A 27,089-nucleotide genomic window follows, 5' to 3' on the forward strand; every position below is an offset into this window, starting at 1 on the left:
TGGTGTTAGAAGAAGGTTCAGAATTAGGGAGTCCATTCTTCACTTTAGGTTTTTTTTCTTTAATCTCTCCATTCATTTCCTTTTCTTTCTTTATTTTCTTAGGTTTAGAAGCATCCATTTCTTCTTCTGAAGGTTCTTCATTTTTTACTGCTCTTTTATTTTAGGAGAAGCAACTTGATCTTCAGCAGGTTCCTTTTTCTTTTTCACACCTTTGGTTTTGGGCGAAATAATGCCATCTTGAGACTGCTCTTCTTTCTTTTTCACGTTTTTAGATTTAGGGGAATTAATTTCCACTTCAGAAGGCTCGGCTTTCTTTTTCATCTTTTTAGCTTTGGGGGAAACAGTGTCTTCTTTTCCTTCTTCTGATTCTTCTGTCTTGGTAGATTTTGGCTTCTCTTTTTTAGCTTCTCATTAGCTTTTCGCGATGTCTCCGATTTTCCCATGGTCGCGTCAGCGTCCAAAGCGGTGTCACTAAGAAGTTTTCCAGGCATCATTCAGCACCACCTCTGAAACGTGAGCAGGCCTGTCAACCGCGTGGAAAAAAAGAGACTCATCTAGGCTTTTCTCTGATGAAGTTTATAGGCTATGGTTTAACTCCTAGGTCCCTGATGCACCTTCAGCTGGTTTTTGTGTATGGTGTGAGGTATGGATCTGTCTTGAATTTTCTACTGGTGTTTTCCTAATTTTGCCAACACCATTTATAATATCCTTGTAAAAAATCAGTTGGCTGAGAGATAACCAAGATGGCAGCAGTTGAAGAAGCAGCATAAGGAGCTAGAGGTGCTGCAAGCAGCAAAGAAATGGGCCACCATGACCCTCAAGCCATGGTTTATCTATATCTGAAGAATTAAACAGTTGATTACTGATCTTCAATATCGATTGAGGCTCAACATCAAGAGGACAAAGATTCCTGAAAAAGAATGGTTGAGTCCCACAGCTGCCAGCCCCTTACTGCCAAGCTCACGCTGCTGCAGCCTCATTGGGCCACCATGGCTGGAGGCCCTGGATCCCCTCACTTGGGATGGGTGGCAGATGCCAGGCCCTGCGGCTCGTATGATGGAGTCCCCACATGGCTGAAGAATAAAAGTATTCTAAAAGAAATTATCAGAATCAAGATGGCAACAGCAGGAGACACAGCGTGAGGAGCTAAGGTGCTGCAAGCCACACTGAAACAGGCCACCATGGCCCTCCACAGCCGGCAGTTTATATATACCTAAACAGATAAACAGTTGACTACTGGTCTTCAATATGGATTGTGGCCCAACATCAAGAGGACGAAGATTCTAAAAAAAAATGGGTGAATCCTACTTCTACCTGCTACCTGCCACTGGGGCTGCCATGGCCAGAGCCCATGGGTCGCCTAGCCTGGACCAAGCAGCTAGCCCCGGCCCTGCAGCCAGTGCAACATGGCCAATGGTGGCAGATGCCAGCGACCATGCCCTCTCCCCCCTCCCCCCAGGAAGGGACAGTGGGGGGGGGGAAACACCATTGAACCATAGGAGGTGAAGGACTAGATATGGAGAGAGCATATCCTTGTCAGTAAAGAAGATTTCCTTGGATAGGTCAGAGAAGAAAAGAATATCCAACATGATGGCTTGATATGGTGACTGAAGCAATGGGCTCAAGCACGCCTCGGATTGTGGGGATGGCTAGGACAGGACAAGGACTACATCTGTTGTTCATAGAATTGCTGTGAGCCGTAGAGAGAGCTCTGTGGACCTAGTGGATAAAAAGTTCTGCTACCAAACCAAAGGTAGGTGATTTTAATCTGCCTCCCTCAAGCCTGGTTTTAATTGTTTTCAGTTCAAAACTCTTTTAAGTGGTATAGCACTGCTCTGTGAATTGGCTGTACAGAGGTAACTTGTGGTTGCTGTGATGTTGAACACTGTGACACTGATGTGTCAAACGCAATAATGGTTACCCATGGTGGACAGTGTTTGGTGGAGCTCCCCAGTTAAAACAAGCTTGGAAGCAGGAGTGGCATCCACTTTTGAAGTAGCTTGTATCCAGAAACCCTATGAACTTAGAGAAACTAAAGTTATAAAAGTGTTCAGGTCTTTCATATATAGGGTAGCTATGAGTTGTCTACAACTTGATGACACTTAACAACAACAACAGATCCTGAACAGCAGATCTCCTCAATGTACCACATCTTTGGATTTCTTGACTACTGTTGCTAAAAATTGTTTCAACCTATTGTGACAAAAAAAACCCCAACAACCCAAAACAACCCAAACCAACAATCATCTTAAGACTAGTTGACACTGACTGTTTATAGAGCTCTGGTGGCCTATTGGGTAAGAGATTGTATTGGCAACCCAAAGGCAAGCAGTTCAAATCTACCAGCTGCTCAAAGGGAGAAAGGTACACAATTTCCTCCCTTGGGGTTTATAGCCTTTGAAATTTTGCTTGCAAGTCATCTATGAACAAGTTCTGACTTGATGGCAATGAGTTTTTGTTCGAGAGGCATTTTTATTGTACAGATTATTACATTTTTTTCCCTTGAACACACTCGTATTCCAATCACTCACCGCCATTTTACATAACTTGTGTATCATTAGATTTTAATCCTTTTAGAGAAAGAAACCGTATGTTTTAACTTGTAACCGTATGTTTAACTAACCATATGTTTCATTTCCTTTAAAGCATAGATAGAAAAAGTTTACAGTGTGACTTTATAATTAAATGAACTTCATAAATGGAATGGAAAGGAAATGGATTAAGAAAACATCAGAAACACAAGCAAAACGTAGGGCTTATCACAGGACCCAGCTCAGGGCCTTGAGGACCAATGGGTCTGGTTGAACTACTCCTGTTTTTCCTACTTGAGCCCTCAGTAAAAACACATTTCTTCCTTCAGCCTCCATTTTTTCCTTCTGCTTCTTTGCCCAAAGGTAATCACATCCTACAATTAGAGCCTGGATGACCTCTTTTGATAAATATATATTTGAATATATATGAAAACAATTTAATTAATTCAGCTATTCAATACATATTTATTGCATGCCTGTGGGTTTTGGCCAAGTGCCAAGGAGCTGTGTGACTCTACAAGCAGCTTCACAACAGAAAGATGGACCTTCTCATGCAATTTACAACCTCCAGAATCCACGAGGGAGCTCAGTTATGAGTCAATTCCAACACCACAGCACACAACAAGGGGTTTTACAGAATATAAAAAACTGGAAAGAATATGAGAACATCTGGGTCAACTTGTTCATTTTACAAAAGATTCCACTGGAACCAAGAAAGGTTTATTGACTTGGCCAAGATCATACCATTTGGGAGAAAAGGTCTGGTTCTCCTTATTAAGGAATCAAAATCTGAGCTTACACAAGCAAGTCTAAATATATTAATAATAATATTACATTTATTACCAAGTTACTGTGCAATAAGGTCAGACACTACCCTAGGCATTTTTACATTCTTCATCTCATTAAATTCTCACAGTAATCCTAACACACAGCTATAATTACCCCCAAAAGACACAATAAAAAGATTGAATATTTTGCTCATGTCTATAAAAATACTGAATAGAGAATCCAGCAATCAAACTGTGTGAACATTCTTGCTCCCAATCTCTAAACTCTGTGTTCTCTCATAAGAACTATTAACAAGTATTGAAATTTCTCAAGTCTCAGGCACCTTGTTAATAAGCACATTATATACATTATCTGTAAGATCTATTTTAAAGTACAGGTGGCCTAGTGACAGGAAGCTGTGCAATCCCAAAGGAGCTGTGTAATCACGAAGGCACACAGTTCAAGGCCACCAGCTGCTCTGAAGGAGAAGGATGGACAATCTCCTCTTGTGTGATTAACTGCCTCTGAAACCCCACTGGAGGGTCAGCTATGGGTCGGTTCCAACTCTAGGGTACAACACAACCACAACATTTCTTCCCTACAGTCTAGAATGAGGAGCTCAGGTCACACAATGATGTTCAACTCCATCTCACTAAACTGGTGATTTAACCCCGTCCAGTAGTTCCATGGGAGGAAGAACTGGTGATCTCCCATACAGAGCACAGCCCTACTCCTTCATATGGGGTTGCTATGAATTTGTCAATTCAGAAACACTTACCAGCATTAATAGCAGGCTCGAGACCAGCAAGAGAAAGAAATAGTTTAATAACAGAGAGTTAGTTTAATAGTAAATGATTAATTAGGGAGCTGTGGTGGTAGCCTGCAGCAAGTTGCACTTAGAAGTCTAAAGCTGAATCTCTTAGTGTCTTTAATCCACCAGTGGCTCCCCAAGGGAAAGATGAGCATTCCCCTCCCAAGTGACGGGTAGTCTCCTCCCATTAAAGCCTCAGAAACCTGATGGACAGTCTCTGTGAGCTGACACCTACTTGAAGGCCATGAGTATGTGATTCCTGATTAATTCTAAACATCATGCTTGGGAGGGTGGAGGGACAGTGCAGGAGGGGAAGACCCTCTACGAGATGGATTGATTCAGTTACTGGGATAATCGGGATGGGTGTGTCAGAGGCAATGTAATTGGCACAGGACAGAGCAGGGTTTAGGGCTGTTGTACATAGGGTCGCTAAGTGACTCAATGAGTCACAAGTGACTCAATGGCACATAACAACCAGCCAACAGATTGAAACCTTACCCAAAGCTGTACCATCCTCACAATCTCCCTTGTGCTTAAGCCCACTGCTGTAGTTAAGCTTTTAAGAATCTGGGACATTTTAGAATATTTCCCATTGTGCTCCTGCTTGCACTGGATGTGATCTTCCCATTTTAAACCCTTAAGCAGACTCTGTGACGTAAGTCTGGTCACAGTTAACCTTGAATGCGCACCAAGGAACAAAATCCCCTAGGCTGTCCCTCTGGACTCAATTGCAACCCTTTCTAATTTTTTATTTTACATAATTTTTAGAGAGAGATAATGTTATAAAATATTCTTAAAAGTTTCAGTCTGGCGAGTTCTGGTGGCCTAGTGGCAAGAAACTGCACTGCACGTGCAGAGGTGAACGGTTCAAATCCACCAGATGCTCTGCTGAAGAAGGAGGAACAATTTCCTTCTGTACTGGTCAGATCTGATTTGATGATACACATGCACAAATAAGAAAATAAAATAAAGAAAAAGAATAACTTTAAAAAGAAATTTAAAAAAGTTTCAGTCTGTACAATTAGAATCCATATTGATACCCATTAAAATATGATACATTTATTATAATTTTCTTCATGCTTCATAGAGAGCTACTTCAACATAAGTGACCTTTGTAGGAAAGACTGAAAAGTGATGTTGTTGTTGTTAAGTACCATTGAATTGCGTATGACTCGTAGGGACAAAAGATTGAACCCTGTCTTTCCTGGGCCATCTTCACACTTCCTGACACACAAGAACCCATTGCAGCAGTCTCCATATCAATCCATCAGACTGAGGGTCTTCCTCTCCTTTGCTGACCCTTCACCCTTCCCAGCATCATGTCCCTCTCCAAGGAATAGGCCCTCCTAGCAACATGCCCAAAGTATGTGAGGCGGAGCCTCATCATTCTCCCCTCCAAAGAGCCCTCTGGATGCACCCTCTCCAAGACATAGTTGTTCTGAGTCCTCTGAAAGAGCATAAAAATGGTCTTGTGCAGTTGTTTTGTTTTCTCTTATTCACTCCCTTAATCTACATTTAAATAAAATTAACTCCTTGTCTTAATGCATTTCTTTTCAATCTGTTTGTAGCTGTGGGCCTGACAAACCTGAATAAGTTGTGTTTACTTTATTTGACCCATTTGTCTGACATTGGAGAAGGAATGGATTTACATATTCAAGTCTCTACCTGTGACCTTGAAGAATTTCAATTAGTCTCCTGCTGCCTGTCCGCAAATGCAATAAAAACCCTAGGTAACTGTTGTCTCAGTAGAAACTGCATAATAGAACATGTGGTGCTTTTATCCTAATGTCCACTTCCGAGGAAAAGAATCCCTTAAAGGGAAATTAAATTTAAAGAAAAATTAGAAAGGATAATAAAGTCTTCCAGGTAATATTTAGTCTGCTTTTAAAGTTATTTTTCTCTATAAGCCTTTATTGAAATCATAATGTATTACAACTAGACAATGGCATTTCAAAACAATCAAAGATATTATAACATTAAGAGAGGTTAAAAAAAAAAAAGAGAGAGAGAGAGGTAAAAAAGGAAGAAAGTAAATTAGTGCTTTGAAACCTGGCACACACATCCTGTCATACTAGGGACTCTGGTGGTGTAGTTAGCAGTGTGAACCCACCAGCAGCTCTGCAGGAGAAACGAAGGCAATCTCCTCCTCTGTGATTCACAGACTTCAAAACTACCCTAGAAATCAGTTCCGACTTCAAGACAAGTTTCCGGTTTTGAGTGGCTAAGCCCTCTGGCCAGGTTTAAATTGTTTTCCTGTCAAACATTTTTTCTAGGTGGTATAGCACTGGTCTGTGCATTGCTGTACAGAGGTAACTCGTGGTTGCTGTGATGCTGAAGACTGTGACAGTGATGTGCCAATCGTGGTAATGGGTACCCATGGTGGATAGTGTTGGCTGGAGCTTCCCGACTAAATCAAGCCTGGAAGCAGGAGCGGCATCTACTTCTGAAATGGCTTGCCTCCAGAAACTCTATGTATGAACGGTGCTCAGGCTGCTCGTTCATAGGGTTGCTATGAGTTGTCTAAGACTCGACAACACCTAACAACAAGCAAAACCTTGCTGCTAAGCAACACCTTGGCCATTTGACTCTTTACCAGCCAGTCAGTGGGAGAAAGATGAGGTCGTCTTCTCCTGTAAACATTTATAACCTCAGAAATCCACGGGAGTTTCACCATGAACTGAATTGACTCAACTTTAGGGAGTTTGGTTTATTTTAAAAAAAAAACAAAACACCAACAACCCACAAGCACATGAGTAAATGAATAGTTGAAAGAAGAAAAAGAAAGATTTCTTTAAACATTCTTGATCCTTCCAACTGTTATTCATTGTCTTTTTAAGATTGTTGTTCACCTTTGAGTTGAAACAGCCCCATAGCTGACCCTCCAGTGGGATTTCAGAGGCAGTAATTGCATGGGAGGAGATTGCTCATCCTTCTCCTGTGGAGCCGTTGGTGGATTTGAACCACCTTTGGGTCCTTGGGTTTGCAGTGCAGCTTCTTACCACTAGAACAGAGCTTCATTTCTATATTAAAATAAAGTGAGTTAATGTACATTGTAAGGCGCCATAGAAGGGTAATGGTTACACTGCTTACTTGCTAATTGAAAGATGGTGATTCAAATCCACCAATCTTTCTCTGCTGGAGAAAGATTTCATAGTCCTGCTTCCCTAAAGAGCTCTAATTTCCTTGGGGACAGTTTGGTTCTCTCATATAGGCCATTATAAGTCCGATTTTACTTGATTAATAGTGTACTTAAATGTTCTTTACTATAACAGTTAATGCTTTGGAGATACCAGAGAGCATGCAAGCCAACTGGAGAAAAACATTTAGATATTCCTGTTTCTAAAATGGCATATTTTCAACTCAAACATGTTTGGAATTGGAAAAAAAAAAGATGACTTAATTTTTTAATTAGAGTATAAAACTACTAAGAGTTTGTAGAAATTATCAGAGATACCATTTGAATGTTGATTTAAACAGCTAGAGAAAATCAGTATTAAAAAAGGCTAGACACATCCAGGGACATGAGAATGTTGAGCCCATTCTTTTACTAATTTGTTTGCCATTGAGAAGTGACAGATTTAAAACCAAAAACCATAAATAGATCCTTTTAAAAAGGAGGTCAGCAGTTTGCTTATTAATTTTCAAGCACCAAACCCTGGAAAATATTTCATTCCAAGAACATACAGAATTAATTTAAAATACTAATTGCTAATAATATTATAATTAGAGAGCTCTGGTGGTTTAGTGGTAAAAAGTTGTACTACCAACTAAAAGGCTTGCAGTTCAAAATCACCGATGTTGAGCAATCTCCTTCTATTTGATTTACTGCCTCTAAAAACTCTGGAGAGCCAGCTATGAATCAGTTCTGACTCAATAGTACACATAACAAAAGTGGCAAAAAGCTGCAGCTGCAATCCCAAAAGCACACAGTTCAAGGCCACCATCTGTTTCATAGGAGAAGAATGGGGCAATCTCTTCCCATGCTATTAACTGGCTCTGAAAATCCACCAGAGGGTCATCTATGGGTCGATTCTGACTATATGGTACAACAACAACATACACGAAAAAGTGTGTGTGTGTTTTTAAAGGTTACTAATTATTCTTCATAGGATAAAGCTCTATTCAGATTATGCTACTCTGATAAATGTTATGTACTGTCAAGTTGGAACGTACCCGTTGCTGACCCATCTGTGGGTTTTCAGAGACAGTATATCACATGAGAGGAGATTATCTATGATGACAGTACATAACAACAACAATAGATAAATAAATAATTAAGCTATTCTTATTTAGAGTGATGGTATTTATCATTAATGTTTGCATGCATACATATTTTACCTTGCCACATTTGTGAGTTTGTATTTTAAATAAATATAAAAGCAACAAAATAAATCCTTTTTTAAAAATTTATTATTAATTTCAATGAAAATTTACAGAGTCTTTGGATTTCCATTCATTCATTGTTGCCCTTTTCTCCCCTCCCAACCCTCTTTCCTAGTACACCACCCTCTTGGAAAAGTAAAAGAAAAATTCTTTCATTGTTTTACAACCCCCCCTCAGGTCTACTCCACTATACAGCCTTTGCTTTGGACTCCTGTCATGACAATATTACCTAATCACATATCCCTTCTAAACAGTTTTATCTCTCTTCTGTTTCAATGCAGTATACATTATTGAACCCCTCTTTCTCAGTGTCCCCACATCCCTGAGGTCAGTCCTGTTTTACAACAGTGGCACCATACAGTATTTGTCCTTTCGTGACTGAGATATTTCATTCAGCATAATGTCCCCCAGGGTCACCCATTTTGAATAATATTGCATGAGTTCCTTATTTTTCAATGCAGTGTAGTATTCCATTGTGTGAATATAGCACAGCTTCTCTATCCATTTGTTTTTTGATGGGAAAGAAATAATTTTTAAAAATAAATATACAGACAACATAGACCTAAGTCTTGCTTTCTTAAAAGATCCGCTATGATTATCTCTTCCTTTTAATTCGGAATATTTAGTTCATTTATATTTAATGTAATTATTGACATAATTAGATTTATATTTGCGATTTTGAGTTTTTTCGGTTTTTCTCATGCATTTGTGTTCATTTTCTTGCACAGTAAGATCATTTCAGAGTTGAAAGCAACGTTTTTTGTTGTTCTGTTTTTTGGTGAGTTTTTTTTCCCATTTTATAATGATTTATTTACAAAGTTTGAAGACAATTGTTTTCCACAAAAGATCCTTCCCATTTCCTTCACCCCACCCATCGAATTCTGCAACCCTACGATTAACATCCCACCTACAGCTAAAACACTATTTACTCTACAGATAAATAAAGACATTGAAGCTTTAGGTATGACTGTTCCATAGTAGCAATTATAGCTTATACTTCTCTAAACACTATGTGATCTGTGCTTTGTTAACAAGAACCTAGGATCAGGAAGTATCTGACTATTTCCTAACCATGGAAGTTAGAACCATTAAATCCATTCAGGTGTGTTTAGGAATAATTGAATTATTCATGCTTGGTAGGGTGGAGGGACAGCACAGAAGGGGAAGGCTCCCAATGAGGTGGATTGATTCAGTGACTAGTGTAATTGGGATGGGTGTGTCAGAGACAGTGCAATTGGCACAGGACAGAGCAGACTTTAGGGCTGTTGAACATAGGGTCGCTATGAGTCCCAAGCGACTTGATGGGGCATAACAACAACAATGATGACCTGTATTACCATCGGCAAGAAAATCAAGGGCCCAGAATTCTAAGAATATTTTTTATTGAATATATAATTTCCTGAAAGTTTTTTGTTTTGACTAACTTTTCCTTTCATGTCAGAATCTTCATAATTTGGTCAATCTTAAAATTCTTGATTTATCTGAAAAGTACCTGGGAAAGGACGGAAAGGAAGCTCTACATGAATTGGGTAAGAATGACAATTCAGCCCAAATCAGATACAGGAATATGTGTGCTAAGTAGTCAGGGAGACATAGCCTGAGGGTTGTTTTAACCAATAGATAAGTCTTATATAGGAGTTATTTAGCCCTTTCTTAAAATGTCCTCTAGAAAAATACAGGCCTATTCCCCTAGTTTTTGTTTCAGTGAAAAAATATGTAACAAAGATTTGCTTTTTATAATTTTAAGTGTATAATTTAATAACATTAATTAAATTATCTTTGTTAGTGAGCCTCACCATTCTACTTTCAAAATTTCTCATCACATCAAAGGAACTTTATTCTCACTGTAGCAGTGATTTCCATTTCCTGTTCTCTCAGCCTTTCCTAATCACTAACAAACTTCTGTCTCTGTGTATTTATTTGTATATAAATGACATCATACTGTATTTGTCCTTTTGTGTTTGGCTTACTACACACAAGATAATAATTTCCAGGTTGTCTGTATTGTAGCATTTCTCTTTATGCATGGTTCAGTATATGACAATATCGTATTTTATTTATGCAAAATGAATTGACACAGTGACTACCACAATGGGCTTGAGTGTGACAGGGATCATGAGAATGGTACAGGACAGGGAACGGTTCAGGTCTGTTGTTCACCTGGTCCCCGTGAGTTCGTAGTTGACTCCACAGAACTTACCGACAATATTGATGGACAATTGCGTTATTGCCCCTATTTGACTATCGTGGCTGTTGTTGTTGTTGTTGTTATGTGCCGTCGAGTCGTTTGCAACTCATAGCGACCCTATGTACAACAGCCCTAAACGCTGCTCTATCCTATGCCAATCGCACTGCCTCTGACACACCCATCCCGATTACCCCAGTCACTGAATCAATCCACCTCATAGAGGGTCTTCCCCTCCTGCGCCGGTCCACCCTCCCAAGCATGATGTCCCTCTCCAAAGACCTGTCCCTCCCTGCAACATGCCCAAAGTATGTTAGACGAAGCCCCAGAATCCTGACCTCCAAGGAGTTGCTTGGTTTAATCCTCTCCAGGATGAATCTGTTGTTTTCTAGGCAGTCCAGGGTACATTCAATACTCTTCTCCAGCACCACAGCATCAATTCTCCTTCTGTCCTAGTCATTGTCCAACTCTCTGATGCATAACAAGTGATTGCAAAGACCATGACCTGTATCAGGCGCACCTTTGTCTCCACAGAGACACCGTTGCTCTTGAGTACTTTAAAGAGGTCCCTAACAGCAGACTTTCCCATCACAATACTTTTTTTTATTTCCTGGCTACTGGTGCCAAGAGTGTTGACCGTGGAGCCGAGCAAACTGAAGCTGTGAACAATCTCAATCTCTTCGCCATCCATCCTGATGCTACCAATTGGTCCAGTGGTGAGAATCTTTGTCTTCTTGACATTGAGCCTCAGCCCATACTGAAGGCTACAGTCCTTACCCTCTGCAGCAAGTGCATGAGGTCCTCCTCAGTTTCGGCAAGCAGGGTTTTGTCATCTGCATAATGCAGATTGTTAGTAGATCTTCCACCAATCCTGATGCCACAGTTCTCCTCATAAAGCCCAGCCTCCCGGATAATCTGCTCTGCATATAGATTGAAAAGGTATGGAGACAGGACACATCCCTGGCGTACACCCTTCCCAAGTTTGAACCATGCACTGTTACCCTGCTCTGTTCTGACGACTGCCTCTTGGTCCAAGTATAGGTTTCTCATTAGCACGATTAAATGTTCTGGGATTCCCATTCTTCTCAGAGTCAGCCACCGTTTGTTATAATCCACACAGTCAAACACCTTTGCATAATCAATGAAACACAAATAGACATTCTTCTGGTATTCTCTGCTTTCAGCCAAGATCCATCTAACATCAGCTACAATATCCCTAGTACCACGACCCCTTCTAAACCCAGCCTGGACTTCTGGCAATTCTCTGCTGATGTGCTGTTCCAGTCGTTTTTGGATAATCTTCAGTAGAATCTTGCTTGCATGTGAAATCAATGACACTGTTCTGTAGTTTCCACACTCAGTTGGGTCGCCCTTCTTTGGGATGGGAACAAATATAGACCTCTTCCAGTCAGTTGGCCAAGTGGTTGTTCTCCAGATTTCTTGACACAACTTGGTGAGCACGTCCAGGGCAGCATCTGTTAGCTGAAATATGTCAATTGGTATACCATCTATTCCTGGGGCCTTATTTTTTTGCTATTTCCTTCAAAGCAGCTTGAACTTGGAGGAGCTCTGGTGGCCTAGTGGCAAGAAGCTGCACTGCAATCCCAGAGGAACACAGTTCGAATCCACCAGACGCTCTGCTGGAGAAGGAGGCGCAATATCCTCCTGTACCAGTCAGATCTGATTTGACGGTACACGCACACAAAATAAATAAAATTTAAAAAAAAAGCAGCTTGAACTTCTTCCTTCATCACCATAGGCTCTTTTGCTCGTATGTTATTTCATTAAATTCTACGGTATCTGCCAATTCTTTTCGATACAATGACTTAGTATATTCCTTCCATCTTCTTTTAATACTTCCTGGATCATTTAATATTCTGCCTAAAGCATCCTTGATCACAGCAACTCTAGGGTAACATTGTAATAAAAACAGTTGTTGTACTTTCAGGTTTCTTGGGTCTATTACCTGGAAGCTGAATTGCTGGATCATATGGCACTATTATGTTTCATTTTATGAGAAACCGTCAAACTATTTCTATGGTGGATAAATCATTTCACATTCCCTCTAGCAATGCACAAGAGTTCCAGTTTTTCAATATCTTTGCCATTTTTGTTTTCTGGTAATAATCACTCTACGTAGGGTATGCTCTGATAACATAGTTTTTAGGTAGTTATGCTACTAACCTAGAGGTTGCATGCCTTTCTCTGGTGGTTCAAATACTCCAGCGGCTGCGCAGAAGAATGGTGGATGATCTTCTGCATGAATTCCTGAAATTTCTGAAAACTCACTGCAAGGTCAACTATGAGTCAGTTCCAACTCCACAGTAATGAGTATAAAGTTACTTGGCGTGAAGTAGTATTTCTTTGTGATTTTAAGTTGCATAACCCTTGTTACTAATGATATCGAGCATCTTTTCATGTGTTACTTGGTCATTTGTATATTATCTTGTTGTTGTTATGTACCATTGAGTTGGAACAGACCTATAGCTGACCCCCCTGTAGGTTTTCAGAGGCAGTTAATCGCATGGAAGGAGATTGCCCATCTTTCTTCCATGGAGCAGCTTGCAGCCTCAAACAGCATGCCTTCCCTTTCTCTATTTTTGTGCTGAGTTATTTATACATTCTGAATAATCTTTACCAAATAGGTAGTCACAATAACGAAAAGATAGAAGCAGTCCAGCTGCCCATCAACAAATGTGTATAAAATCTGTGGTTCACATAATTGACTATTATACAGCACTGAAAAACAATGAACTCATAAAACATTACAGAGCATGAGTAAGCCTGGAAGACATTATGCTAAGTGAAATATCTCAGTCACAAATGAAAATGAATAATACTGCATAACACCACTGTTACAAAATGGGACTGACATGAGGGTTGAAGGGAGCATTGGAAGAGATGAGGGGAAGGACTGTCTGAAAGGAATGTATGATTAGGCATTATATATATGACAACAATCTGGAACAAAAGGTGCATAACAACGTGGTCTGGGGGAGGGTGAAAGAGGGAGAGGGAGGAAAATATGCAACAATGAATGAATGAAAACCCAAAGTTTCTCTAAACTTTAGTTTAAATCATAATTTTTTCAAAAGGAATCAAAAGATATATTGTATTGGGAAAATCTGCTCTTAAAGACCTCTTCAAGGTGTTAAGGAACAATGATGTTAGTCTCAAGAGTAAAGTACACCTTATTTAATCCACGGTCTTTACAATTGAATAAGGATGATGGAAAAATAATTGATGCTTCTTAGTTGTGGTGTTGGAGAAAAGTACTGAATATCCCATAGAATGCCAAAAGAACAAACTAATGTGACGGGGAGAAAGTGCAACCAGGGTGCTCCTAAGGGGCAAGAATGGATAATCTTTGACTCACATACCATGGTTATGTCATTAGGAGGATCCAGTCCTTACAAAGGGACATCATACTTGGAAGGGTGTAGGGTCAGTGAAAGAGAAGACTCTCAATGAGAGGACTGCTACAGGACTATAAACATGGCCTGCAGTGACTGTGAATATATCATAGGTGATGAGGATGGCACAGGATGCGGCAAAGTTCAGATCCATTGTTCATAGTCACTATGAGATGTAGTCAACTCAAAAGAACCTAACAACAACAACTATTGTACATGTTAAAAATCTACCTGATTGCTTCCTTCAAGAGGATTAATGTCTAAGAGAAACTATTGTTCAAGAGAAATTTGCATAAGGAATTTGTGATAAGATTTTTAAAGGTTTGATAGCCATACTAGAATTATCATTTTGTTAAAAAGACAAACACTGGGGAGCTCTGGTGGCCTAGTGGCAAGGACCTGCAACTACAATCCCAGAGGCACATGGTTCGAATCCACCAGTTGCTCTGCCAGGGAAGGAGGGACAATCTCCTCCTGTACCAGTCAGATCTGATTTGATGGTACACTCACACAAAAATAATAATAATAATAATAATAATAATAATAATAATAATAATAATAATAATGACAAACACTGAGATTCACCTCATAATCATAGAGAAAAGGAAGAATTAGGAACCAAAATACGACCTTCAGTCTATCCCTCCTAAATGTAAAAAAATCATCTCAAGAATAGGTTTGAGGTATTGAACGCTAATGAGTGAAGACAAGATGAGCTGTGGGATGACACCAAAGATATGAAGATAATAAAAGACAGAAGAGAAAGACCAAAATGTATGTCGGGAGAGACTTTGAAAATAGTACTAGTGCACTGAGAGGTGAAAACAAAAAGAAGTGATGTTGAAGTAAAAGTATTATAATGGAATGTGCAAAGACCGGGAGCTGGAAACAAAAAAGGAAGAATTTGTTACATTTCTCAACGTGAAAGAACTAAAAAAGCCTTAAGTTAACAATACTGACAGATGCAATAGGAAAAATCATGAATGATCCAGAAAGCATCAAAAGAAGATGAAGGGAATACAGAGTCACTATACAAAAAAAGAATTGGTTGACACAGAAAAGTTTCTATAAGTAGAATATGATAAAGAGCCCATGGTGATGAGGGAAGAAGTTCAAGCTGCATTGAAGGCACTGGCCAAAAATAAGTCCCAGAAATCAATGGGATACAAATTGACATGTTCTAACTGAAGATGCAGCCCTGGACATGTTCAACAGCCTGTGTCAGGAAATTAGAAGACAACTGACTGGAAGAGATCCTTATTTATTCTCATTCCCAAGAAAGGTGATTTGACAGATTGTGGCAATTATTGAACAATATCATTACAATCACATGCAAGCAAAATATTGCTGAAGATCATTCAAAAACTACTAGAACAGTACATTGACACAGAATTGTCAGAAGTTCAGGCTGGGTTTAAAAGAGACTGTAGCACCAGTATCATTGTGGATATCAGATGGATTTTTATTGAAGTCAGAAGGTACCAGAAGAATGTCTATTTGTAAGGTGGAAATTAGGTGTTGAATTAAGATGGTAGTAATGGAGAGAAAGTGACAGATTTGAGAAATGTCCTGAGATATGGAAAATGAGAAGGTGACAGCAAGAAGTAGAAGCTCAGAAATAGAAGACAACCAACCTTTGGAGACAGACAAAGAGAAGTCCTCCAGTGTCATTGTAGCAGACTCTGAGACAGGAAGGATGGAAGGGAAGAAAAAAAAAAAAACAACATGTCTATTTGTGTTTTATTGACTATGCAAGGGCAGTTGAATACATGGATCATAACAAACTATGGTTAACATTGAGAGGAATAGGAACTTCAGAACATTTCATTATGTCAAAACGAAACCTATACCTAGACCAACAAGCTGTTGTCCAAGCAGAGCAAGGGACTACTGCATGGTTTAAAACTGAGAAAGGTGTGTTTTAGGGCTATACCCTTACTCCATACCTGTTCAATCTGTATACTGAGCAAATCATTAAAGAAGCCGAATTTTCAGAAGAAGAGTATGTTTGCAGCAAGATTAAATAAAAATATGTTTTAAACAATAAAAAAGAGGAGTGTGGCAACAGGATTGGAGGAATATTCATCAACAACCTGAGTTATGCAAATGACACAACCTTGTTTGCTGAAAATGAAGACTTGGGGTACTTCCTGCAGAAGATCAAGGAGTACAGTCTTCAATGAATTATACCTCCCTATCAAAAAAACAAAAATCCTCAACCACTGGGCCAATAGGCAGTATCATAACAGATGGATAAAAGATTGAAATTGTCAATGATTTCATCTAGCTTGGGTTCACAATCAATACCCTTGGTATCAGCAGTCAGGTGATCTGGAGATGTATAACATTGGGAAAGTCTGCTGTCAGGGACTTCTCCAAAATTCTGAAGAACAATGATGCCAGTTTGAAGACTAAGGTGCACCTGATTCAGGTTATGGTCCTGAACAAACATATATGTCTTGGAAAAAAATGCAAACAAAGTGCTTCTTGCAGGAAAGGGCAGCAAAGCTTTGTTGCACATATTTTGGGCATGTAATTAGGATAGGCTATTCCTTGAGAAGGACATCATGCTTGGAAAGGTGGAGAGTCAGCAAAGAGAAACACCATCAACTAGATGAACTGACAAGTCACTGCAGCAATGGGCTCATATGCGCTGGGGATGATAAGGATGGGGCAGAACAGGCTAGAATTCAGATCCATTGTTCAAAGGGTCTCTATGAGTCCTACTCGATGGCACTTAACAACAACAACAACAACATATCAAGAGTAAGGAGCTCTGGCGGCATGGCACATCACATGTTGCACTACAAACTCAAAGATCAGTCGTTAGAATTTGCCGTATGTGAGGTAGAGATATGGACAGTCTTTTCCCATAAAGATTAGTTTCATAAACCTGATAGAGGGTTACTATAAGCTGGAATCTACTCAATAGATGGCAGTGAGGGGGGATATCAAGAGTGCCTGTTATTTAATTTGTTGACTTTGGCTTAGTATTACAGACAGTTTCATTATAATAATTAATTATGTGAAGTTTGTATATATTTACAGTTTTCCATTAAAAGTGCTAACCAATATAAGAAGTATGTGTAAGATGAGGTTTCCTCCACTATCTTTTCAAAGCTAGATGCAAAAATCATTCCTCCCCTTACAGCCCTTCATTCTTAACAATTTTAAGATGGCTTCAACTCCTGAACTGTCTCTGTTTCTTCAAGTTGGCAGGCTAAACCTCCCGAACAGCTAGCTGTACTGATGCTGCCCTGGTGGTGTGATGTGAGAATGGCCAGCCTGTTAGAGCGACTGAAAGGGGCCCCACAGCTAGTCAAACTTGGGTTGAAAACCTGGAGCCTCACAGATGGGGAGATTAGAATCTTAGGTAGATACAAAATCCTTAAGATTATTTTCTTTATTGTCATTTTTGTCCCTTGCTCATACCATAAGAGGGAGTGCTGATCAGTCTACTGGTAGCAAGTAGCACTGTCAACTCGAAGGCTTATAGTTCAAACCCACCAGCTGCTCTGTGGAAGAAAGATGGGCAATTTCCTCCTGTTGATTTAAAACCTCTGAAAACTCACAGGAGAATCAGCTAAGAGTTGATTCCGACTTGACAGTACACAACAACAATATATCATGAGTAGGTCTTGGTGGTGTGGTGGCTAAATTGCCCAGTTAGAACCTATGCGTGGCTCTGAGGGAGATAGGATGAGGCAGTCTGCTTCCTTAAAGACTTGAAAACACTATGAGACATCCTTAGTATTATCGGGTCAAGATGCAATCAACTTGTCAGCACTGACTTTTTTTTTCAATGGCACTTCAAGGAATCCAGGTGGATCAATGGTGAAACATACAGTGGTTAGAAGCCATCAGCAGCTCACAGAAACACCTGATGATCTACCTTTATACAGATAACCAAATCCACTGTCCTCGAGTTGAGTCTCTGATTCAAGGCAACCTTCCGCTGGTTTTCTGAGGCTGTAAGTTTTTAAGAAAGAAGACTGCCCCATATTTCTCTTGCAGAGCCACTGATGGATCCAAATCATCCACCTTTTAGTTATCAGTCCAACATGTAATATACTGAATAAACCCCTGGGGCTACTTTTTTCTGTAAAGATTACAGCCTACAAAACCCAACAAGAGCAGATTTACTCTGTCATATCGGTTCTCTGTAAACCTAAATCAAGTCAATGGCACCTAACAACAAGCTCTATCCTTTCTTAACTCCACTTCCATATACTTGACACTTCAACACAAGAAACTTTATCATCCTGAGGTCCTTTTATTTTTTTTTCTCTTTCTCATGTTGAGTCAGAAGCCAGTGGCTTCTGTGACAGACTAATTAGCTTAGTTCTCTGATAATCTCTCTTAGGTATCCTCATACTTTAAAGTCAGTGGAGAGAACATGACTTTTCAAGGAGATGCTAAGGGAGAACCCAGAATTAGAATTTCAGAAGGTGTAGTATTAAAAAAAAGAAGAAGAAAAAAAGAAGGTGCAGTATTTTTAAGTAGAGGTCTTTCCAATCCTTAAGTAGGTGGTGACCTACTTTGCCCACTTTTGAGACTGGCCATAGAGAATAGAAAGAGATCATGGTTAATTCAGGGTTTCAAACGGGTTCATTTGACTCAGTCTCCTGCTGAGAATTTGCCTTCCCTCTCACAGCCCTGTGCCCTGAAACAAAATCTACAGTTTAACAAGACCCCCAGTACACTTGGGGATCTTGTTTAAATGCACGTTCTTTTTCCCCCCATAGATCTGTGATGGTGCAAAGCAAATTATCGGCAAGGGAGTGAGCTGGAATGAATAGGTTCAAACCCTGGATTAATGAAATAAGGACAGAGCTAGACAGTAATTCACTTTTGGATTTTCATTTCCTAGTGCCTCTGGCCTCTATGTATAAATAAGCAAAATAAACATAACAGAAGGCAGCCAGCTTCTGGAAACTTATCAGTAATGGTGTATGCAAATCCTAACACGCAAATAAAAAAATAGATGAAAATGAATAGCAATTACTAATTCATTCTCAAAATGGTCCTTGTTTACAAAATATGCATGGAATTATCACCCCATTTCTATAAAAGACAACCTTTATTCTCTTTTATAAAGAAACACAAGATGGTTGTCAGACTAAAAAAGAAAGAAGAGTTGAAGACAGGAGAGAAGTTGATGAAAAAGGAGAAAACGCAGGTGCTATCTGTTCCTGTTCCCCTTCAGCCGTTTATTTTACACTAAAAAACAGTCTGGTTGGGCTTCAGTCAAAAATTGATGGGTGAGAAACAAAGTGCTCTCTGTCTTTATTTTCTAGTCAAGAGGTGAGATAGCTGTCCAGCTCCGCTAGAAGTTCTATGTTGATAAAGAGGGAGGGTGTATTGGCTTTGGAACCAGACAAATTTACTAGCCTTTTCAATTGACAGATGTTTGACCTATAGCAACTTGAACTCTCTGACCGTGGTTCAGTCACCTTACAAAAGATCATTTTAATAATTCTCAGATAGCAGGGAGCTCTGGTGATATGGTCTGTATAATGAAAGATTAACTGCTACCACTCCCTCCTTTCCAAGGGAAGCTACTAGCCTAACTTCTTACATTATGGTATTCGTTTCCCAGGATTAAAAAGTTCCCCAAACCAGGTGGCTTCTATAACAACAGAAATTTATTATCTCACTGTTATGAAGGCTAGATGTTCAAATCAGAAGTCTCTAGGAGAAGCTCTGTTCTTGTCTTTCAGCTTCTGGTAGCTTGACGAGTTCCTTGACTTGTGGGTGCATCTTCCCATGGCAATCCTCTCTCTCTTCTCTTTTGTAAAACTACTGATTGGACTGGACTAGAACCCATCCTACTGCAGTATGACATCATGTTCATTTAACTGATAACATTTTCAAAGAACTTATTTTCAAAGAAGATCATATTCACAAGTACCAGGGGTTGTCACCTTTATATTTGAGGGTGGGGCGAGGGAAACATTTTAATCTACAATAATCATAGATTAATCCTGTGTTTTAACTATATTGTATAAAAGATCGCACAGTATATACTCTTTTGTATCTGCTTCTTTCTCCTTACAGAATACCTATGAAATTTTGCCATATCACTGGGCATGGATATAGTTCACTCTCAAAATATTCTGTTTTATTAATATGTTGATGTTGTTGTATGCTGTGTAGATTCCAGCTCCTGGTGATCTCATGTGACAAGACTAGAAACTACCCCCGACAGTTTTCTAGACTAATTCTCATGCAAGCATTATTACCAGGTCTTTCTCTCCCAAAGGGAGTTCTGGTGACCTAGTGCATAATGAATTGTACTGCTAACTCAAAGGCATGCAGTTCAAATCCACCAGCGGCTCCTCAGGGGAAAGATGGGCAATCTCCTCTAATGTGATTTACAGCTGCTGGAGAGTCAGCTATGAGTTTCAGTTAAACAGTAATGAGTGAATGAGAGAGCGAGTGAATGAGTTTTCCCTGAGAACCAATGAACACTTTCAAACTGCCAGTCTTCTGGTGAGCAGCCAAGCACTTAATTGCACTATAAGGGTTCTTTGTTATATGCGTACGCTGTAAATTATTTATCCATTCTACTAGGACATCTGAGTAGTCTCTGGTTTTTCAATGCTATGCATTCTTGTACTTGTCTTTTGGTGAACATGTCCATCTAAGCATATGTCAGCTTCAGTAGATAAGCCAAATAGCTTTTCAGCATCCTTCTAGTCAATTCAGGTTTTTAAAAATAATGACATTCTTTACTACATACAGACAGCATTTGATTTTCATTTTCTAATACCACTTGAATTTAAAGAATGTGTTCATATTTCTTTCTGCCCTACTCTGAGCTCTTTAAGGACAAAGTTTAAGTCATGGGTCATAGAATTCAATGGACATTCCACACTGGATATTTAATACTCAGGGAATTTGCTGGAGAATTTACAATAAATCCACAAGGTACCTTGAGGTAGAAGCCAGATGCTTACTTCTGAAGAGACTCTAGCTTTGTGATTAGTAAATATTGTTTTCTTTTACCTGAAAATGTAAAACATGCTTGTTTGGTTTTGTAATCTCTTTAAATATCCAAACCAACCAACTGTTAAAACTTGAAAGCTGGCTGCTTAAGTTTCCTGGCTCTGGCCCAGAATATCTCCTTAGGCTCGGACCTGGATCAGAAACTTCCTTCTCCGCTTAGTGATGGTATGTGTGATGGACAAGATGCAATGTGCCTTGAGGAGGGATAATAAAAAGCAGACTGGTTATACAAGATGGGAAGTCTAACGAAATAAAGGCTGGGTAAGAGGTCAGGAGCAATAGTCAGGGGACAAGCTATATATAATCAGGTACAGACTGCCTGAGCGTGCACTGGAGACATGAGGAGAATTTAGCAAAAGACATCTTTCCCCCAAAAGTCTTAGATATCTTCTACCTTTAAGTGAAACCTGGCTTACCCCTGGAGCTCTCTTAAGTCATTACTTTTCATTCTCTTTTCTCCCCTATGCCTCTGGAGCCAAAGGGAAGGTTGGATTCTTATTCATTTTTATATCTAATTGAAAACTCCTACTTTCTGACATCCAAGCAGATATATGCACAACCGTGTTTATTGCAGCCTTGTTCACAATAGCAAGGGGTTGGAAACAACCTAAGTGTCCACCAACAAATGAATGAATAGAGAAGCTGTGGTATATTCACACAATGGAATACTATGCTGCATTGAAAAACAAGAAACTAAAATAAAATTTAAAATTTAAAAAAATTTAAATAAAAAACAAGAAACTCATGCAATATTATTCAAAATGGGTGACCCTGGAGGACATTATGCTGGGTGAAGTATCTCAGTCACAAAAGGACAAATATTGCATGGTGTCACTGTTGTAAAACAGGGCTGATATCGGGGTTGGGGAGAGACTGAGAAAGATAGGTTCAATAATGTATACTGCATTGAAACAGATGAGGGAGAAAACTGTTTGAAAGGGATATGTGATTAGGTATTTTTGTCATGACAGGAGTCCAGAGCGAAGGCTGCATAGTGGAGTGGACGGGGGAAGGTTTGTAAAACAATGAAAGAATTTTTCTTTTACTTTTCCAAGAGGGTAGTGTACTGGGGGGGAGGGTTGGGAGGGGAGAAATGTGCAACAATGAATGAATGGAAATCCAAAGTTTCTGTAAATTTTCACTGAAATGAATAATAAAAAAAACCCCAAACCACTCCTACTTCCATGTCACTGTTGTTGTTAGATCCATCGGGCTGAGTACAACTCATAGCAACCCTATGAACAAAAGATCTGAACTCTGTTCTATCCTGTGCCATCCTCATACTTCCTGACACACAAGAGCCCACTTCAGCAGTCACTGTGCAAATCCACCTGGTTGAGTATCTTTCTCTTCTTCGCTGACCCTCCACCCTTCCCAGCATCATGTCCCCTTCCAACGAATAGCATCACCTAGCAACATGCCCTAAGTATGTGAGACAGTCTCATCATTCCTGCCTCCAAAGAGCACTCAGGATGCACCTTCTCCAAGACATATTTGTTCATTCTCTTGGCCGTCCGTTGGATGTTCAGTGCTCTTCTCCAACACCACAGCTCAATGGTGTCAATTCTTTTTCTATTCTCCTTATTCACTGTCCAGCTCTCAGATGCATAACAAGCATTTGGAAAGACCATGACCTGAACCAGACTCACCTTAGTCATCAAATTGACATCAATACCCCTCGGTAATTTGGAGAGGTCCCTAACTGCAGATTTTCCCAGTGCAATGTATCTCTTTATTTCCTGACTGCTGGTACTAAGTGTGTTAATTGTAGAAACTAATCAATAATATCATTAATATCACATGCAAGCAAAATACAGCTGAAGATCATTCAAACATGGCTAGAAGTTTAAGCAGGATTTAGAAAAGGCCGTGGAGCCAGGGATGCCACTGCTGATGTCAGATGGATCCTGGCTGAAATGAAGGAATACCAGAAGAATGCGTACTTGTGCTTTATTGACTATGCAAAGGCATTCGACTGTGTGGCAGACCTTGAGAAGAATGGAAATCCCAGAGCACTTAATTGTGCTCACGGGGAACTTATACCTGAACCAGGGGGCAGTTGTGCAAGTGGAGCAGGGAAACACTACATAGTTTAAAATTGAGAAGAGAGTACATCAGGGTTGTACTCTGTCTCCATACCTGTCCAATCTATATGCTGAGGTAATTATTCAAGAAGCCGGACTTTATAAAGAGGAGTGTGGCATCAGGATTGGAGGGAGACTCATCAATAACCTGCATTATGCAGATGACACAACCTTAGTTGTTGAAAGTGAGGAGGACTTGAAGCACTTGTTGCAGAAGATAAAGGAATGCAGCCTTCAGTATGGATTGCATCTCAATAACAAGAAAACAAAAATTCTTACCACTGGACCAATAGGCAGTGTCACGTTGGATGGAGAGGGGATTAAAACTGTCAACTTCCATGAGATAAATTAATTTGATCATTTGCTATCAAATACAAACTTTCTGTTATCTCTTCTTGTTCACTAAAATAGGTGACAACCTGCTCTCAGAATTCCTTTAACACCTGTCCCCCAGAGGGCTCTACTGGCCTCTACACTGTAAAGTATACTCTGTGCTATAAAGTATTTGGACCTGCTACACCTTCCTCTTCAATGGCCTTCCCTCCCACTCTTCTCCGCCTATCTACTCCAAGAGCACACCTCCACTTTGTAACTGAACTAAAACTCTTCAGTCTCTGAGAGAATAATTTCAGAGACTCCACTGTGACACTATTACCTTCAATATTTCGACCTCACTTACCGAGGGATTCCTAAGCACCAGATCTTTTACTTCACTGGGAATTGCAGTCGACTGGCCCAGTATCAACACCTATTTCTCAGCCTCTATCTTGACTTCCTTTCTCGTTCAATTTAGATTCTGTCATTCAGCCTTGCACACACTCTCTTCTTAATAACTAACACTCTCATGACCCACAGTATCTCAAAAGTCAACTTAGGCAATGGCATTTAGTGAGAGATACATGTAATAGTTTCAATGGTAAAATGAAGAAAGTGTCATGAAAAAGGAAGTCTATAATTAAAGAAAGACTGTCTAATGAGATGCAGGGAGAAAATGAGACATGGGATATGAGGTATGAAATGAGATATAACAGCTATGGTGCACCATCCTAATGAAACTCCCAGCTTAGACTGCCCTTACGTTTTGGCTTTTTGGGTAGCTATTCACAGGCTGTTAGGGAAAACAGTTTGGCAGGTAGTTATGATATGATAGTAAGAAATTTTAACAAAAATGCTTAGAACCAATGTCAAGAAAATCTACATACCAAAATCTATCCATGCAGTAAAAGGAAAGTTTGAAGATAATTTTCATAGCATTAAATACTTACATTAGAAAAGAAAAAGGCTGAAAATTAATGAGGTATATTTCTAGTTTAAGAAGTAAGAAAAACAGTAAACCTCAAGTTAATAAGCCTGACAACACAACTAAATGGCATAAAAAAAATGAAAGTACAATAGAATAGACAAGATTTGATTCCTTAAGAAGAATAACAAAATAGGCGTGCGGAGAGCCTGACGCTGCCGGAAGGCTGTCACCATGAAGTTCAACCCTTTCGTTACTTCGGACCGCAGCAAGAACCGCAAACACCACTTCAACGCCCCATTCGCATGTGCACAGGAAGATCATGTCCTCTCCTCTGTCCAAAGAGCTGCGGCAGAAGTACAACGTGTACTCCATGCCCATCCGCAAGGATGACGAGGTCCAGGTGGTGCGAGGACATTACAAAGGTCAGCAAATTGGCAAGGTAGTCCAGGTGTACAGAAAGAAGCATGCCATCTACATCGAAAGAGTATAGCATGAGAATGGGATCACTGTGCATGTGGGCATTTACCCAAGCAAGGTGGTTATTACCCGGCTGAAACTGGAGAAAGATCGGGAAAAAATCCTGGAATGTAAAGTCAAATCTAGGCAAGCTGGCAAAGAGAAAGGCAAATACAAGGAAGAACTGATTGAGAAAATGCAGGAATGAATGCAACCTGAGGAGCAACCGCAGTTTTAGATTTCCATCTGAGTATGCGTTCTTATGACGTTCCAAAATGACCCTCTCAATCAGAAGTGACTATAAATCTGCCTTTGCAATTTTGATTCCTATTGTTAAGAATAAAAATTGGAAACGTTTCCCCCCAAAAAAAGAATAACAAAATAAATAATCAAGCAACTTAATCAAAATGACATCATTACTTAATTAAAATGAGCACACAAATGTGTTAATAGCAGCTTTATTTATAACTGCCAGAAGCTGAAAACAACCAAGATATCCTTCAGTTTGTGAATGAATAAACAAACCGTAAGTTATCCATAAAAAGGAAGATTGTTGTTGTTGTTGATTGCCTTCGAGTCAAGCACGACTCATAGCGACCCTTTGAACAAAAGAACTGAAGCTCCTCTACAACTACTGACGTTTACTGAAGTTCATAGAGTTTCCGGAGACATGTTTTTTACGAAGTGGAATCCACTCCTGCTTCCATACCTGTCATAGCATGTTATCTGCCAGTTAGTCGCCTGTGATGTATAGCAACCCTACGTACAGCACCTCTGAATCCTGCCCTGTCCTGAGCCAGTCTCACTAATTCCAACACACTAACTCCCATTGCCCCAGTTACTGTATCAATCCATCTCATCTGAGGTCACCCTCTCCTGTGCTGTCCCTCCACCCATCAGGGCATGATGTCCCCTTCCAAGGACTGAACTTTTCTGGTCACGTGCCAAAAGTAAGTAAGGTGGAGATTAAAAATCCTAGCCACAAAGGAGAGACTTGGTTTCACTCTCTCCAAGACAGATTTATTTGTTTTCTTGGCAGTCCATGGTATGTTCAAGACTCTTCTCCAGCACCACAACTCAAAGGCATCTATTTTTCTTCTTGTCATCGTTAGTCATTGTCCAGGTCTCTGAAGCATAAAAGTAATTGAGAAGACCATGGCCTGGATTAGACACACCTTTGTATTTAGAATGACATCATTGCTGTTTAGCACTCTGGAGAGGTCCATGACAGCAGATTTTCCCAATGCAATTAATCTTTTGATTTCCTGACGGTTGGTGTTAATGTTGATTGTGGATCTTAGCAAGCTGTAATTGCTAACAACCTCAATCTCTTCTCCATCTCTCATGGTGCTGCCAATTGGCCCAGTGGTAAGAATCTTTGTCTTCTTGATATTGAGCTTCAATCCATATTGACGACTACAGTCCTTGACCTTTTGCAGCAAGTGCTTCAGGTCTTCTTCAGGTCAGCAAGCAAGGTCGTGTCATCTGCATATCGCAGGTTGTTAATGAGTCTTCCTCCATTCTTGGTGCCACACTCCTCATAAAGCCCTTCTTCCCAAATGATCTGTTCTGCAAACAGATTGAAAAGGTATGGGGCCAAGATGCATCCCTGACACACTCCTTTCCTGATTTTGAATCATGCAGTGTTTCCTTGCTCTAGTTTCTGAGAACTGCTTCTTGGTCCAAGTATAGGTTTCATATAAGTTCGATCAAGTGTTCTAAGATTCCCATTTTCCTCAAGGTTAGCCACATTTATTGTGATCCATACTGTCAAATACCTTTGTATAGTCAATGAAACAAAGGTAAACATTTCTCTGGTACCCTTTGCTTTCTGCCAAGATCTATCTGACATTGGTGATAATGTCTCTAGTGCCAGGACCTCTTCTAAACCTAGCTTGTATTTCCAGTAGTTCTGTCAATGTGTTGTTCCAGTTGTTTTTGCATAATCTTCAGCAGAACCCACAACAATATGCAAACTCAAATTTATCCCTCTATAGTTAGAAACAACTCATAGCCTTCCTTTCCTGTGCTGTTCCTCAACCCTCCCAAGCAGGACATCTCCCTCCAAGGACTGGTCCCTCCTTGCAACATGTCCAGAGTATGTCAGATGAAACTTAAGAATCCTTGCCTCCAAAGGGCAGCCTGGTTTACCCATCTGTAGGATGAACCTTTTCATTCTTTTAGCAGTCCATGGTATGTTTAATACT

The 27,089-nt window shown here is 39.9% G+C and overlaps 1 protein-coding gene and 1 pseudogene across 1 annotated transcript; both read left to right on the forward strand.

The window, feature by feature from the left end:
- The first annotated feature begins 920 nt into the window (after positions 1-920).
- LOC102845775 lies at positions 921-19,356 on the forward strand. The gene is made up of 5 exons (XM_006882400.1): positions 921-1,086; positions 5,679-5,881; positions 9,935-10,071; positions 17,304-17,464; positions 19,190-19,356. The coding sequence occupies exons 1-5, from the start codon at positions 921-923 to the stop codon at positions 19,354-19,356; spliced, it is 834 nt and encodes a 277-aa protein (XP_006882462.1).
- Positions 19,357-24,657: 5,301 nt separating this feature from the next.
- Positions 24,658-25,090, forward strand: LOC102850646 (annotated as a pseudogene).
- Positions 25,091-27,089: the final 1,999 nt, after the last annotated feature.

The sequence above is a fragment of the Elephantulus edwardii genome, unplaced genomic scaffold (assembly GCF_000299155.1).
Source record: "Elephantulus edwardii isolate Elephantulus edwardi_28Jun2011 unplaced genomic scaffold, EleEdw1.0 scaffold00019, whole genome shotgun sequence".
NCBI lineage: Eukaryota > Metazoa > Chordata > Mammalia > Macroscelidea > Macroscelididae > Elephantulus > Elephantulus edwardii.